Source organism: Salvelinus alpinus, chromosome 33 (assembly GCF_045679555.1).
Source record: "Salvelinus alpinus chromosome 33, SLU_Salpinus.1, whole genome shotgun sequence".
NCBI classification, from domain to species: Eukaryota; Metazoa; Chordata; class Actinopteri; order Salmoniformes; family Salmonidae; genus Salvelinus; species Salvelinus alpinus.
Window position 1 is genome coordinate 16,905,102 of NC_092118.1, and position 17,796 is coordinate 16,922,897.

The following is a 17,796-nucleotide window of genomic DNA, read 5'->3' on the forward strand; positions in this document are numbered from 1 at the left end:
TCATGCAGTACATTTTTTTGTACTTTTTTTAATGTTGTTTATTAACGGTATTTTGCCTATCTTCTCCCCTTTCCTCAATGTCATTTAAGCTTTTCCTCATCTATTGGGCTCATGTTAACTTACCCATGTTATCCTCATGAAGTGGATGGTTTGTTGTAGCCTACTGTACTAAGTCTGACGGTGACTTCACCCAAATCCTGACAGATGGGACTTCCCTGTTTTTTATGTCTAAATAGTCAACTTTGTGTTATGCATGTTTTTATTAGAACCTGTAAAGCCAGACATCCAGTGGTAATTTGAGTTGTTGGTTTATGGTTGGCTATTGATGTCTTCCTCACTTCCTCTCCCAGCCCAGCATGTCACAGGAGAGTGGTCTGGGGGGTGTCTATCCTCAGGGAGGCACAGCAGGAGGAATGAAGCTGGAGGCTGTCATGGAGCAGCTGCAGCGCCAGCAGCAGGCCAGGCTGGAGATGGAGTGCAAAGAGAGGCGGCTCCGTGAGGCCCACATCATGTATGCACAGCAGGTAGCAGCGCAGCAGGCCATCCTGGCCGCGGCCCGGGCCTCTGGAGCTGGCTTCATGGGCAAGGCCCTGGTTGGAAGTGGAGGTGCAGGGATACCCATAGAAGGCCCACTGTCCCGGGTCTCCAACCAGAGCAGTGTGGACTCAGAGAGGGAGGATGAGGAGGGCAGAGGCCGGGATTCAGGGGATGATGAGGAGATGATGGATGGAGATGAGGGGAGCGAGGAGGAAGAGGGAGGGGCTAGTGGTCTTGAGTACCTCCGCAAGCAGACACTGGCTCTACAACAGGGTGCCTCCCGCCTCCCAGCGCATCCATTTGGCAGTTACTCTACCTCGGGCCCCCAGCAGGTGCCATTGCCACCTGTCAGGGTGAAGCAGGAGCCTGACGAGAGCCGCTCTCCTGCAGGGCCCCATTCTGCCACCTCCCCCAACGGGCAGGCTGACTGGAATAGCTTTGAGGATCAGTTCAAACAGGTAAGGCCACCTTGGCTTACCACCAATCTACTCTCCTTATTAATGTATGTCAGTTCTCCTTTCTTAGCTATATTCTCAAAATCCAATCCCCAATTGAATTTTATGCCTGCCCTTGACATTAAAGAATAGATTTGTCCACATGAAGAAAGATTGCCACATTTCTCTGAATATTTCTCCTCGGCAGCTAATCTGGTATCAAAGTTGTACTATCTCTTCCCCAAACACAGTGAGTCAACACAAGGCTGTATAATGAAAACACAAATGTCCCCCTTGGTAAGTAAGCATCATATAGGGGGAAAGCCTTTCGCTATTTTCCAGTCTGCTGTTGTGTGTTTTGTCTGATTTTGTTTCTGCCCTCTCCTGCTGTGAGCGGGTGTGTTAATCTTAGCTTCGACACAGACCTCTCAGCCAGTATTTTTGTGAGACACTTACAATCACTGGGGAGGGCTGAGCCGCTCTCGGGCTTTTGTGGCCAAAAATCCTAGAAGTGTGCACTGGCACAGGGCCAGGCACGTGTGTCGCTCTCACTCACTCTGCGCTCTCTCTCTCGCGCTCAGGGATTTCTCTCTTGCGCTCTCCTGGCAGACATGCAGCACACGGGGTGAGAAGGTAGAGGTATCCTAAGGCACAGTAGTGGTGCTACCCATCTGAAGGGTTTCAGCACTGTGCCAAGTGTACTTTTTCCATTGAAGGTAAATATTTCCTCACCGCTTTGTCACGGCGCGACAAAATGCAGAGTGGAAGCCAAGCTATCCTTCATGGTTGAGTCAGCACTAGGGAAGTAGCATGTGTTGTGTAACAGCCCACCAGTGGTTGATATAAAAGCCATGTTGCAGTGGAGTTGACAGATGTAGGAGGCAGAATAGATTGCTGTGACTGACCGTTGCATTGCGTGTGCTGCACTATCATTTTCCAAGGATGTCATTACTGTCTATTTAAAGGGGAAATGACTTTGGGACTGTCACTCCGTCTATTTCCAAATTTAGCTCCACAGGAGTGATGGTGGAAGGGGAAGTAAATAAATGACAGCAGACTGAGCCCTGGATTAGAGGCAGGCAGGCAGCAGCAGTGCTATGGTTAGAGTAGGCTACAGTTATCACAGAGAACAGACGGACAGGATAGAGGGTGTAGTAGACTTCTAGCTACCACGTTATTAGATCACAGTGGAGACAACCTGAATGAAAATAAGTTTGACCACATTGTTATGTGACTGTGAACAAAAAAATGCGTCATTGGCGGCGATAGGTTAGAGGTGGTCGACATGTCTCTGTTTGGTCCAGCTGTCAGACAGCCACCAGTTATCAGAGCAGGAGAGGTGTCGCAGAGCCCTTGCCTGGCTATCTGTGGCGTGGTTCTTTTATTAGGAGAGGGGGTTGAGCCTGGGGGGGTTGGAGAGGCATTGTCAAAGGAGAATTGGTCTGCGCTTTTTTTGTTTCCTCTCTTTTATCTTTCCTGTCACTATGTCAGCTCTGCAGTATTTAATGACTGCTCATCTCTTGTGGCAGTTTTAGGTTGCACTGCTGAAGGGGGACTTTTTTGATGGTATTGTCTTCAAGAGGCTGGAGAAAAGCCTCAGCAAATGCCACAAATACCATTCTCTGGAGGGAGTGTTGATCATATTTTCAAAAGCAATGGCACACCATAACCTGAGTGTCACAATAGTTAGAAGTAGCCTATTATATTAATTTATATTAATGTTATAAAAACCAAATCGAACAACCTACCACTGATTTGATATTATGCAATTGTTGTATTAGCCAAGAATGGGAAAGGGGGATACCTAGTTAGTTGTACAACCTAATGCATTCAACTGAATGTCCTCTAACAGCGTTTCCCAACTCCAGTCCTCCAGTACCCCCAACAGCACACATGTTTATTGTAGCCCTGGACAAGCACACCTGGTTCAACTTGTCAATTAATCATCAAGCCCTTAATGAGTTGAATTAGGTGAGTTTGTCTGGGGCTACAACAAAAATGTGTGCCGTTGGGGGTACAGGAGTTGGGAAACACTGCTCTACGACAGCACTCTGTCAAAGGAGCATGGTGTAAAGATCGGGGGTGGAGAGTTTGTGTTTTCTGTCATTGATGCATGTGTTGTGACCTCGCCCTTGCCCTAAAATGCAGAGTAAATAATTGTCAAACGAGAGGATGGACAAAAGCATTACGTGGAGTGTTGGCCGGAGTGTTATTGGGCCTGAGCAGATCGCTCGCTCGCCCCCCCCCCCTCCCCCCGGTCTGGGCTCCGCTGTAGGCCCACTAATTGACCTCTCGTATCACTCTCCTCGTGGTAATCGCCTAGTGATTAATAGAGTAATAATCATGCCTGTGGACCGTGCCCTGGGTGTCAGGCAGTGATAGCTAACTCCCTCCCTAGCAGTTCCATACTGGAGTGGTTGAGCTTCTCAAGAATTCTCTAATGATAATACTTGTAGTAGTGGTAGACTAGAGGTAGTTTTGGTTTCGCTGGTTTATCTGCCGTTTCTTCATGTTTACATCTTTGATGTTCCTTTTTTTCTGGTGTCAAGGGAGACCTAATCAACAGAATGGAGACTGTAACCAGGGCTTCATTTGCATTGTAGTGATGACCGAGTCAGGGAGCGCTAAGCTGGGTCTAGGAGGAAGTATAAGCCCCTCGCTCATCGCATCATTAAACTCCAAGCACTGCTGGTTTCTACTGCTGGCTGCTGCTAGTTACTGGCCAAGCATTAAAACATGTTTGTTGAATGCATGCTGTTGCATAATTCAGCTGTCGCCCCAGCAACGCATCAGTCAGGAAATAGGGAGCTGGCTGCACAGCTGCAGCTGCCTGCGATGCGATCGATGGAGGTTGTGGGAGCTGCTTTTAGAGCAGGGAGGAGGGGGTGAAGGTTAAGCCTCATTTATGGCTCATGGATGATGAATGAGGAGGACATATTTAGCAGATGTATTCCACTATGCATTTTGACAATGAAATGTGGTTTAAATGCAGCCTGATGCATCTGCCCAGCAGAGTGCTGGGAAGACCACTGGAAATGTGAGAAATGGTTTCTTTGCACTGTGACATGGCTTCAGTTCTCAGTGATAGAGGCTGTGGTTGGAATCATGGGGCCTCTCTCCCTCCTTGCCTAACCTGTTACAGTACAGGTGTACGGCATCAGTATAACCTTGTTAAATGCTTCACAATGTTGCCTTGTTTGTATTCACTATCCAATGCCACTTACTACCTGTTTTTCAATGATGTTGTATACTTGTTCAGTTTGAACCCTCCCATCTCCTTTGTTTAGCATCATCCTGTTTGTTTTCTCCTATGGACAGCTACTACTAGGGATCTGTAGCTATTATAAGCCAGATTCTTGCCGTGTTTAGTTAAGTGAACACATTCTGCTTTTAGTTTATTTTCTTACCTGCCACAGGCTAGAATTCTTCTCACAAGCCTTTTTCAACCAACAGAATTTCCTAGCCTAGATAATTCTTCACATCTATTTATAGAACCATTGTGCAACACCTATTTGATGTACAGCTGAAAGCATTAAAAAAAACATGAAACGGTGTCTCATTAGTTCTACACAGGTTTTCTAATGTTTGTGTTTAAAGACTGGTTGAATAAGTATAGCCTAGTCCTGTTGTAGAATGTTAGAGTACAGTATTTTGTCCACTCAGATGGATGTAATTTCAGAGCTTGTCTCAAAACATAATAGACTGCTCAGGGCCTCCATGATTCCAGTTTTAGTTTGTGGTGGACAACTACTTGGTGAGATTGTGGCTGGAGACAGGATTTATGATAATACAGTTTGAGAAGTTTATGATTATTTAAATTAGGATATCCATAGTTTGTTGCTCTTGTGTTACACTGTTAAAGCCACATCTTAAATCAGGTTATTTGAACTAAGTGGCTTTGTATACGTTTCTATTTTCATGCTTCAGGCAGTCCACATGAATGAATTATGTATGTTGATGTTTTTCTTATGTATTTTAATCCAGAGTCTTTATTTTCATAACCTGGGTTTCAGCGATGTAGTATTTCTAACTCTTTAAACAGACTCGGGCGCTGTGTTTATATGTTTGCTTCACATGGTGCCTTGCGTCTGTAGTGGGATTTTCTGTCTATGTTTGTGGCTCAGTGCTTTGTGGGCCTTCGTTGTGCCTCATTAACACAGGGCCTCGGCTGGGTGCTTTGGGTGTAGGAGGCAACACGCGATTAGCACCGACTCCACCATTCTAATAGCATTCTTTCCATCAGAGAATAGTCTGCACTCAATGTAACTGTGTTAGTTTGTCATGGTATAGAAATAAATACAGAACTTGTTTAGGTGTCAGATATACAGAGATTTAGAAAGGAGACTCGAGCCTGACTAATCTCGTGAGATGATCTAACCATGGGGCTATAGGAAGGCTCCTTTGTGGGAGTTTGCTTGCGGTATCCTGCTCCTAACAGTCAAGTGTGGAATATTCCACTAACCTAGAAATAGAGGTAGAGAGATGAAGGGGGAGGGGGAGATGTTGTAGAAGGTGGAGGAGTGGGGTCAGGGGGATATTGGTCTGTCTCAACATTGCACTGCCCCACCCAAAGGAAACATTCCAGACGGAATTAAAGAGTTAACTCTTCAAACAGTGAGCATTCCCATCGTGGCTCCTACAAGAGGCTGGGGGGTGGGGTAGCGTATCTGTGCTGTTCTGTCAGGGCTGTGATTGGTGATCTTTTAATTTATTTCAGTCATTGTTACAGGGGCTGTAAAAGAAAAAGGAGCAGGAGGGGAGGGCTGCTGGGCTGGTGCAGGGAAAGACACTTATTTTATGTCTCTCCGTCTCAAAGGGCACACCTGCTGCTGCTGGGAGAGAGCCATCCCGGGGAGGCTGGTCTGGTCTGGGGGAACCCTCGTGGCTCCTCCACTTTTCTCAGACAGACAGAGACAGAGACAGAGACAGAGACAGAGACAGAGACAGAGACAGAGACAGAGACAGAGACAGAGACAGAGACAGAGACAGAGACAGACAGACAGACAGACAGACAGACAGACAGACAGACAGACAGACAGACAGACAGACAGACAGACAGACAGACAGACAGACAGACAGACAGACAGACAGACAGACAGACAGACAATGCTGTGCTAAAGATGTGCACCAGCTGACCTGACGTGAGCTGTGCTAAAGATGTGCACCAGCTGACCTGACGTGAGCTTGGCCCACTCAAATCCAATTTTATTTGTCACATACACATGGTTAGCAGATGTTAATGAGAGTGTAGCGAAATTCTTGTGCTTCTAGTTCCGACAATGCAGTAATAACCAACGAGTAATCTAACCTAACAATTTCACAACAGCTACCTTATACACACAAGTGTAAAGGGATGAAGAATATGTACATAAAGATATATGAATGAGTGATGGTACAGAACGGCAAAGGTAAGATGCAGTAGATGGTATCGAGTACAGTATATACATATGAGATGAGTAATGTAGGGTATGTAAACATTATATTAAGTGGCATTGTTTAAAGTGGCTAGTGATACATGTATTACATAAAGATGGTAAGATGCAGTAGATGGTATAGAGTACAGTATATACATATGAGATGTGTAATCTAGGGTATGTAAACATTATATTAAGTGGCATTGTTTAAAGTGGCTAGTGATACAATTTTTTACATGTATGGCAGCAGCCACTCAATGTTAGTGGTGGCTGTTTAACAGTCTGATGGCCTTGAGATATAAGTTGTTTTTCAGTCTCTCGGTCCCTGCTTTGATGCACCTGTACTGATCTCGCCTTCTGGATGATAGCGGGGTGAACAGGCAGTGTCTGAGCCATTGAATTGCGACTCTACTTTGTCTCTATACTGACGCTTGTCTCTATACTCAACCTCCGCTTTATTGGCAGTGATGAGTCTACCGACCATGGATTGGCATAGTGATTTTTGTCTGAGGCTACAGGGAAGAAAGGAGTTGATGAATTTCAAGATCCCTGCTCTTGATTGCAGCTCCAGCACTATGGCCACATGAACCAAAAAGAGGCCAAATATTATTAAAGATGGTGTTTTCTGCCACCATATGTAATAATAATAATTTGGTGGGTGTTGCTATATTTGTCAAATTTTATACATGTACAAGTAGGGCGGGGCGATATGGCCTTAAAATCATACACATGGACAAAATTATTTGTTGAACATCTCATTCCAAAATCATTCGCATTAATATTGGAAGGCTTTCCACTAGGTTTTTGAACATTGCTGCGGGGACTTACTTCCATTCAGCCATGAGCATTAGTGAGGTTGGACACTGATGTTGGGCAATTAGGCCTGGCTCGCAGTCCGCTTTCCAATTCATCCCAAAGGTGTTTGATGGGGTTGAGGTCAGTGCTCTGTACAGGTCATTCAAGTTCTTCCACACCGATCTCACAAACCATTTCTGTGTGAACCTTGCTTTGTGCATGGGGGCATTGTCATGCTGAAACAGGAAAGGGCCTTCCCCAAACTAGCCCGAACCATTAAAAACAGCCCCATACATTATTCCTCCTCCACCAAACATTACAGTTGGCACTATGCATTGGGGCAGGTAGCGTTCTCCTGGCATCTGCCAAACCCAGATTCGTCCGTCAGACTGCCAGATGGGGAAGTGTGATTCATCACTCTAGAGAACGCGTTTCAACTGCTCCAGAGTCCGAAGGTGGCGAGCTTTACACCACTTCAGCCGATGCTTTGCATTGCACATGGTGATTTAAGGCTTGTGTGGGGCTGCTCGGACATGAACACCCATTTCATGAAGCTCCCAACGAACAGTTCTTGTGTTGACGTTACTTGCAGAGGCAGTTTGGAACTCGGTAGTGAGTGCTGCAACCGGTGGTCCCGTTCTGTGAGCTTGTGTGGCCTACCACATCACGGCTGAGTTCTTGTTGCTCCTAGACGTTTCCACTTCACAATAACAGCATTTACAGTTGACCAGGGCAGGTCAAGCAGGGCAGAAATTTGACCAACTAGAAAGGTGGCATCCTATGATGGTGCCATGTTGAAGTCACTGAGCTCATCAGTACGGGCCATTCTACTGCCAGTGTCTATCTATGGAGATTTCATGGCTGTGTGCCCGATTTTTATACACCTGTCACCAACGTGTGTTGCTGAAATAACCGAATCCACTAGTTGGAAGGGTCCACATTGAATTGTTTTGAACTTATGGGTGATTTTAATTATATCTCGATTACAATTTAAAAAATTCTCTAAATAAGCTTAATTGTACAATTTTAAGGTAAAATACGCTGCATTTCAAACAGTCAGCAATAATCTATTGAATTCACCGCTTGTGAAATTATACCTAGGCTTTCCACAACCATAAGACCCACTAATAATTGAATTATTGTTAATTTAAGTTATGAACACACCCTTCTGTCTCTGTTTGAACAGCCTGTCCATTTTGTTCAGATGTTGAAGTCAAGCGGCCTACCTTTTTTTCTCTCCGAATGAGAACAAGTTGCCATGCTGCACATATATAAAACAGCAACTAGACAGCTAGTATAACAGTCTTTGGCTAAAATGCTCCTAGCGGTACGTGGTAGCGCAATGAGCATTACATTTCCAGAGTCAATGTTCATTGATACAACCACAATATGAGGAGTTGCGACATGAAAAAGGGTATCATTTAGAAAGGGTAACTTCCCCTTTTATTACAGTAAAATATTGTCTCAATGTGTTTTGGTGTCCGTATGAGTGATTCTGTTGGACCAAACCTCAAATGCAAATAGCGAGTTGAAACCGCTTGTCAGAGAGGAAGTAGTGATCTCTCATCTTTGTTGTTAGTGGCAGGGGGATGAGCTTGGTGTGTGTGTGTAAATGGGAAGACAACATGAGAACAAGCGGCCATAAACGCGCATAATAAATAAATGACCTAGATTCTTAATTCGGTATGTTTCCCAGCCCTATGTACAAGTGTGTATTAATATTCATGTGTGAATTGGAAATGTGTTTTTCGCATATCCCAACTGAGTCACCCTCGGAGAGTTGGGTCACAGCCATGATCAACGGTGACCCCGGAGCAATTAGTCTTAAGTGCCTTGCTCACGGGCACATCGGCTGATTATTTTTTCCCCCCACCTCGTCAGGGATTCGAACTAGCAACCTTTCGGTTAGTGGCCCATCGCTCAAACCACTAGACGACCTGCCGCCCTAACCTCAGTGATGTTTGAAATGTATGTTCTTGATAATGACAATAAGAGTATGGCTTGCTTAAATCTGATCTCAATTTCGTATCGGTTGCAATGCTGAGCACAAACGTTTACCAAGGCAAAGTTCTCACATTTTAAATGCAAATGGTGCATGCCCTTTAGGGTTATCACCCCCCCCCCAAATCGACCTGGAGGATTTGACTTCCTTGGCCCTTATTGGAAAGGGAGCTACTGATGGCTGGTGTAATCTGATCAGTCAGCAGCAACCGCAAGCCCCGCTCCCTATCGCCCTCTCTCTATTGCGCCCCCTTTTTTCTCTCTCTCTCTCCTCCTCTCTTTCTCTCTCTTCATCCTCAACGACCATATCCTTCCCACTTTGACATATCTCAACACCTGCTGTTTAATGAAGCCCCCTATGCACAGACAGATGAGAGGAAATGGCCAAATGAAACAGACCTCCACCATGGCCTCCACCAGCTGCAGCCAGGGAGCAGAGCCAAGCTGAGCTCCTATGTCACAGCTGAGCCTCGTCATTAAACTTAACATTTCTATCTCCATCTAGAAGTGAGTGAATTCTCACTAACACCACTGACTATTAGTATCCGTAGCCTGTCTTTAGAACAGACCGGAGGGAAGGGTGGTCCGGGTCGGGTCTGTCTGAGTTTAATCCTGGCGTGTCGAAACCGGGCTGCGCTCCCTATTGAATGCACAGTGCTGCTGCGGTGGCGTGGAGGTGAGGAGTGAAATGCGTTTCGCTATTGTTAGTGGCAGTCTTGGCCATCTCCGAACCCTGGCAGTGGTTTGGCTCAGGTCCAGGCCAGTGGCAGGCAGGCCCTGAGTTGCTAAATGACCCGCTGTGTCAGAGGCCCTGGGTAAACAACACTGCAGCACAGCTGACTGGAGCCTGGCACCCAGCCAGGCAGAGGAGCAGGAGGTGTGTAGGAGGGAGGCTTTCCTTTCACTGCTGCCTTTCTCTCCGCCTACCTCACCGCAGCCCACCCCCTGCTCTAACGGCATGTGCAGACGACCTGCCTGCCAACCTCCTGTGTAGCGTACAGTACATTACAGCACAGAAGTGTGTGGCCAGGTTGTTAATCTGCCAAGTCTTCACAATACATGCCTCCGTGTAATCGCCCCCGCTTGTCAGCACCAGTCTCTTGCAGAGGAGGGAAAGAGAGAATTGGCCACTCGTTTATAGTGGTAAACATAATATTTCGCAGCAAAACCGATGTCTGCTTTGCTGTGCCAGCTGATGTTTTCACACATTTTGAAATCTGAGAATTTTCACCATGTTGAGTCGTGTTTCACCCTGTTTCTAAACTAAAAGATAGTTCAATATTGCGGTCTCAGTGCTGTTGTGAAGCAGTGAAACTTGTATTTGAGACATTTCACTTGCAAATCAGGCACATGGATAGATTGGATTTGCAAAGGTCTTTCTTGAGGCTTGTCTTTATGAGCTTCTGTTTCTCAACTAAAACAACCCTACTCCCAGCTTTGAAATCAAGCAAACTACTTTTGTCTGATGTCCATATCAGTCAGAATGTGGTGAACAGTTCCTTTCTCTGGAGATTCAGATTATATTAAATGTGAGATATAGAAATGGGGGTTTGATAGATTAGGAAATACAAACAGATTATATTTTGCTCATCTAGTTAATAGACAATCACATTCTCAATAGAACTATAAACCATGTCAACTGGAGTCAATCATTTGAAAAGCTGTGTTGGTAAATGATTTAAAAGGTTGGTACAAAAATGTTAATTATTAACCTCAAGCCTTTGAAGAGAAAGAGTTGGGACTGCATTGAATGGTAAAGATTATGTTCAGTATACAACAGAGGATGTTGTGGTATACCTGATAAGGTATGGAAGGAGTAGGAAGATAAGAACATAAACTGAAGAAAAGAGCCATTGCAAGTTTTAGATCCATACAGATTTCAGAAATCAGACATTTGCATGGATCTAAATGTGAGGACTGTGGAGGCTGTTTTCTTTTCCCATCTGAATTAGCCTAGATTGGTCCACCATCTGTTCAAACAAAACACATCCAGTCAGACCTGCCTGACTCAAATAAATGTGATTTAATCCTCCACGAACAATTAACCTAGAATGGTTGACGCGACTAACGTGACTCACAGCGCAGGGAGAGCTGTGACCACACTGGTCTGGAAAGGAGGGAAATTAACACGAATGGAATTAAATGGAAAAGGCTTTGAAAATGAAACGGTTGCGGTACACTCAGTGCACCGTTGACATTTTAGAGATGCGCTTGTTTTTGAAACAAGTCTTTGAAAAATAACAGGAATTTCACATTATGAAAAGTGTATACCAAAATGTATCTCTATCTTACCTCTTTATGTGCTCTGGATTCGAGAATAAAAATATGACGAGTTCAACAACAGTGGGCCTGTCAGTTAGCCTTAATTATCGCACAGCATCTAGCCTAGTTTACACAATGCCATTTTCCAGAATTTTCTCTGGCCTACATTGATTTTGTCACCCTAATTTTGGCCATCCTACAAGGGTAAAAAAACAATAACGAATTATGATAGAGAGATTAGGTTTGGGCGATATTTTATTTGCTTAACATGAAGAAAGTACAACATTTCAGGATCATTTTTGTCAAACTTGTTTAACTGCATTACTCAAATGTTGAAAGTGTCAGTTTATCATTCTGTACGCTTTATAGCATCAATATAGTAAATGTCAGTTGGTTGTTTACTCTTATGATTTAACTGCTAAATAAATAGTTATTTCCTTATTTAGCAGGAACTCTATTTTTGAACCACCCAGTCGAGTATGTGAAAGGAAGGCCCGGAAAATGATTCCTGCTACCCAAGCCATAGACTGTTCTCTGCTTCTTCACGGCAAGCAGTACCGAAGCAACAAGTCTGACACCAACGACTCCTGAACAGCATCTATATCCTCAAGCCTTAAGACTGCTAAATAGCTCACAAAGTGGCTTCACCGGCTATCTGCTTTGACCCTCTATGCACACTCTACACACTCATTCACACGGACACTCCAACACACTCCAATGCTTACTTAAAAGCCCTTCCCAAGAATCTAGAGAGAAATATAAAAAAAATAGAGAGAGAAAAATAATAACACAAGGAATAAATACACAGTGGAACACGGAATACCAGTACCGAGTCGATTTGCAGGGGTACTAGGTAATTGAGGTTGGTAGATGTATACAGTGCCTTCGGAAAGTATTCAGACTGCTATTTTCAGGTCTCTCCAGAGATGTTCAATCGGGTTCAAGTCCGGGCTCTGGCTGGGCCACTCAAGGACATTCAGAGACTTGTCCCGAAGCCACTCCTGCGTTGTCTTGGCTGTGTGCTTAGGGTCGTAGTCCTGTTGGAAGTTGAACCTTCGCCCCAGTCTGAGGTACTGAGCGCTCTGGAGCAGGTTTTCATCAAGGATCTCTCTGTACTTTGCTCCGTTCATCTTTGCCTCGATCCTGACCAGCCTCCCAGTCCCTGACAAATATCCCCACAGCATGATGCTGCCACCACCATGCTTCACCGTAGGGATGGTGGCAGGTTTCCTCCAGACGTGACGCTTGGCATTCATGCCAAAGAGTTCAATCTTGGTTTCATCAGACCAGAGAATCTTGTTTCTCATGGTCTGATTCTTTAGGTGCCTTTTGGCAAACTCATAGCGGGCTATCATGCCTTTTACTAAGGAGTGGCTTCCGTCTGGCCACTTTACCATAAAGGCCTAATTGGTGGAGTGCTGCAGATATGATTGTCCTTCATGAAGGTTCTCTGATCTCCACAGAGGAACTCTAGAGCTCTGTCAGAGTGACCATCGGGTTCTTGGCCACCTCCCCGAATAAGGCACTTCTCCCCCGATTGCTCAGTTTGGCCGGACGACCAGCTCTAGGAAGAGTCTTGGAGTTTCCAAACTTCTTTCATTTTAAGTATGATGGAGGCCACTGTGCTTTTGGGGACCTTCAATGCTGCAGAAATGTTTTGGTACCCTTTTTGTACCCCCCCATCTGTGCCGCGACACAATCCTGTCTCGGAGCTCTACGGACTATTCCTTCGACCTCATTGCTTGGTTTTGTGCTCTGATATGCACTGGCAACCTGTGGGACCTTATATACAGTGGGGAGAACAAGTATTTGATACACTGTCAATTTTGCAGGTTTTCCTACTTACAAAGCATGTAGAGGTCTGTAAATTTTATCATAGGTACACTTCAACTGTGAGAGACGGAATCTAAAACAAAAATCCAGAAAATCACATTGTATGATTTTTAAGTAATTAATTTGCATTTTATTGCATGACATAAGTATTTGATCACCTACCAACCAGTAAGAATTCCGGCTCTCACAGACCTGTTCGTTTTTCTTTAAGAAGCCCTCCTGTTCTCCACTCATTACCTGTATTAACTGCACCTGTTTGAACTCGTTACCTGTATAAAAGACACCTGTCCACACACTCAATCAAACAGACTCCAACCTCTCCACAATGGCCAAGACAAGAGAGCTGTGTAAGGACATCAGGGATAAAATTGTAGACCTGCACAAGGCTGGGATGGGCTACAGGACAATAGGCAAGCAGCTTGGTGAGAAGGCAACAACTGTTGGCGCAATTATTAGAAAATGGAAGAAGTTCAAGATGACGGTCAATCACCCTCGGTCTGGGGCTCCATGCAAGATCTCACCTCGTGGGGCATCAATGATCATGAGGAAGTTGAGGGATCAGCCCAGAACTACACGGCAGGACCTGGTCAATGACCTGAAGAGAGCTGGGACCACCGTTTCAAAGAAAACCATTAGTAACACACTACGCCGTCATGGATTAAAATCCTGCAGCGCACGCAAGGTCCCCCTGCTCAAGCCAGCGCATGTCCAGGCCCGTCTGAAGTTTGCCAATGACCATCTGGATGATCCAGAGGAGGAATGGGAGAAGGTCATGTGGTCTGATGAGACAAAAATAGAGCTTTTTGGTCTAAACTCCACTCGCCGTGTTTGGAGGAAGAAGAAGGATGAGTACAACCCCAAGAACACCATCCCAAACGTGAAGCATGGAGGTGGAAACATAATTATTTGGGGATGCTTTTCTGCAAAGGGGACAGGACGACTGCACCGTATTGAGGGGAGGATGGATGGGGCCATGTATCGCGAGATCTTGGCCAACAACCTCCTTCCCTCAGTAAGAGCATTGAAGATGGGTCGTGGCTGGGTCTTCCAGCATGACAACGACCCAAAAACACAGCCAGGGCAACTAAGGAGTGGCTCCGTAAGAAGCATCTCAAGGTCCTGGAGTGGCCTAGCCAGTCTCCAGACCTGAACCCAAAAGAATATCTTTGGAGGGAGCTGAAAGTCCGTATTGCCCAGCGACAGCCCCGAAACCTGAAGGATCTGGAGAAGGTCTGTATGGAGGAGTGGGCCAAAATCCCTGCTGCAGTGTGTGCAAACCTGGTCAAGAACTACAGGAAACGTATGATCTCTGTAATTGCAAACAAAGGTTTCTGTACCTAATATTAAGTTCTGCTTTTCTGATGTATCAAATACTTATGTCATGCAATAAAATGCAAATGAATTACTTAAAAATCATACAATGTGATTTTCTGGATTTTTGTTTTAGATTCCATCTCTCACAGTTGAAGTGTACCTATGATAAAAATTACAGACCTCTACATGCTTTGTAAGTAGGAAAACCTGCAAAATCGGCAGTGTATCAAATACTTGTTCTCCCCACTGTAGATAGGTGTGTGCCTTTCCAAATCATGTCCAATCAGTTGAATTTACCAATCAAGTTGTAGAAACATCTCAAAGATGATCAATGGAAACAGGATGCACCTGAGCTCAATTTCAAGGCCCATAGCAAAGGGTCTATGGGCCTTATGGGTTTATGAATACTTATGTAAGTAACGTGTTTCTTTTTTTGTTTTTAATAACTTTGCAAATGTCCAGAAACCTGTTTTCACTTTGTCATTATGGGGTATTGTGTGTAGATTGCTGAGGAAATTGTTTTATTTAATCAACTTTAGAATAAAATTAACAAAAATTTGGAAAAACTCAAGGGGTAGTTTCCGAAGGCACTGTAGTTGGGGATAAAGTGACTAGGCAACAGGATAGATAATAAACGGTTCCAGCAGCGTATGTGATTTATTTATTTAACAAGGCAACCTTTAACAAAGTTAAGAACAAATTCATATTTACAATGACGGCTTACCGGGGAACAACTGCCTTGTTCAGGGACAGAACGACAGATTTTTACCTTGTCAGCTCTGGGATTCGATCCAGCAACCTTTTGCTTACTGGCTCTCTAACACTCTAACCACTAGGCTACCTGCCACCCCGATAAGTCAAGAGTTAATGTAAAAAGGGTCAATACAGATAGTCCAGGTAGCTATTTGGTTAAATATTTAGCAGTCTTGGGGGTAGAAGCTGTTTAGGGTCCTGTTGGTTCCAGTGTGTTGGTACTGCTTGCTGTGCAGTAGCAGAGTGAACGGTCCATGACTTGGGTGTAGGGATGGGTGACATATCAAATTAATTAGATTGTATGTTTTAACACTACATGGCATATGCCTGTATTGCAAGAATCAAGTTTTTTTATGATACCCTTATGTCTCAACTCCTCCAAATTGTGTGAAGAGCAGACTAACAAAACGGGAGAGTCAATGAACATTGATTCTGGAAAATAAATGCTCCGTTTCTGTTTTTAGCGGCATTGGGGTACCACTAACAGCATTTTAGCCAAAGACTGTTATACTAGCTGTTTAATCTGTGTTTTATAAATGTGATGAGAATAAAAAAACTATTATACAAGGAATTGGCAACGTTTCTCATTCTGAGAAATAAGGTAGGCCACTTGATTTCATCGTCTGAACAAAGTGGACAGGCTCTCATGCTGTTCAAACAGTTAGAGATGGACTGAAGATTATGTCCATAACAATTCTACCTTGTTAGCTAGCAAATAGATTACAAGTTGGCTAAACTTGAAGTATAAAAATGAGCTTGTGTCCTCACTAGCAGGTGGGTTTGTGCTTGAGAGATTGAGACCTGTGTGCATTTTCTATAATGCCTGCTTCCAGAATTTTTTGTGGTTAAATTTGTTAAAAAAATTGTGTTTTTATAGACAGACCTGAAAGCCAGATCAGTGATTATTGCAAAAAAGCATGTTCAACTATTTTGAGTAAATAAATAATTATTTGGTCTTATAATTGTGGAAGTCTTGCTATGTATAATTTCACAACCCCTGAATTAGTTTGATTATTGCTGACTGTTTTGAAATGCAGTGTATTTTACAACAAAGCTTATTTCGAGAACATTTTACGAAATCAAGATCTATATCGTGAATCGCCCATAACTTTTTGAAAAAAATGGAGAGATGATTTTTATGCCATATCGCCCAGCGTTACTTAGGTGGCTAAGTTGTCTTTGATTGTCTTTGACAATCTTTGACAATTTGTAGGGCTTTCCTCTGACACGGCCTGGTACAGAGGTCCTGCATGACGGGGAGCTCGGCCCAAGTAATTTACTTGGCCGTACGCACTACTCTCTGTATTGCCTTGCCGTTAAATGCCAAGCAGTTGCCATACCAAGCGGTGATGCAGCCAGTCAAGATGCTCTCAATGGTGCAGCTGTTGACATTTTTGAGGATCTGAGGGCCCATGTCCATGCCACAGTTGTGGTTGAACAGAGAGTACAGGAGGAGACTGAGCATGCAGCCCTGAGGGGCCCCCGTGTTGAGGGTCAGTGTGGCGGATGTGTTGTTGCCTACCCTTACCACCTGGGGGTGGCCCGTCAGGAAGTCCAGGATCCAGTTGCAGAAGGTGTTCAGTACCAGGGTCCTCAGCTTAGTGATGAGCTTGGAGGCCACTATGGTGTTGAATTCTGAGCTGTAGTCTTTATACAGCATTCTCACATAGGTGTTCCTCTTGTCCAGGTGGGAGAGGCCAATGTGGAGTGCAATAGAGATTGCATCATATGTGGATCTGTTGGGGCAGTGGGTAGGGTGTACATAACATGCACACACATTCATACTGACTCATATACGCATACAATCACCAAATATGCTGCTGCTACTCTGTTTATCATATATCCTGATTCCTAGTCATCTTACCCCTAATCATATCTACCTCTATCACTCCAGTATCCCTGCACATTGTAGATATGGTACTGAAACTGACCCTGTATATGCGTACTTTCTTGTGGTCTTATTTATATTTCTTGTGTGTTTTTGTTCTACTTTACTTTTTCATAAAATGTATAGTACTGCTGATATTGATTACTGCATTGTTGGGAAAGAGCAAGAATGGCATTTAACTGTACTTGTGCATGTGACAATATAACCTGAAACATGAAACCTAAAGGGCATGTACAAGTTAAATGCTTCACATTGGACCTAAATAAATCTGTAGAACTTTGTTCTCACATGCCACATTGTGACTTCTGTTACTCAGTGTTGTAACTAATATTAAACCGCAGGCTATAGGAAAGTATGACATTTCACTTGACATATGGACGGCTGTTATCTGTTAATCCATAAATTTTTATGTGAGACTTTAGCTTGATGTAACACACTTCCCTTTGCATACTGTATTAGCCCGCCACATGAAGTGACTTTGTGAGAATGTACAATAGAGCTGCAGTAGCTGGACTCCTCTCTGTTGCCTCCCTGGGGCCTGGAGCCGAGCTCCAGATGCGTGACA

General features: G+C 44.3%; 1 protein-coding gene across 3 annotated transcripts in view; it reads left to right on the forward strand.

Annotated features, from left to right (window-relative positions):
- The window catches only part of LOC139562936 (AT-rich interactive domain-containing protein 3B-like), a 63,388-nt gene that overhangs the window by 1,740 nt on the left and 43,852 nt on the right, over positions 1–17,796 (forward strand). For all 3 annotated transcript variants that reach the window (XM_071381125.1, XM_071381127.1, XM_071381126.1), the window contains exon 2: positions 351–995. In XM_071381125.1, the coding sequence (XP_071237226.1) occupies positions 351–995 (645 nt within the window). The remainder of the gene's footprint in view (positions 1–350; positions 996–17,796) is intronic.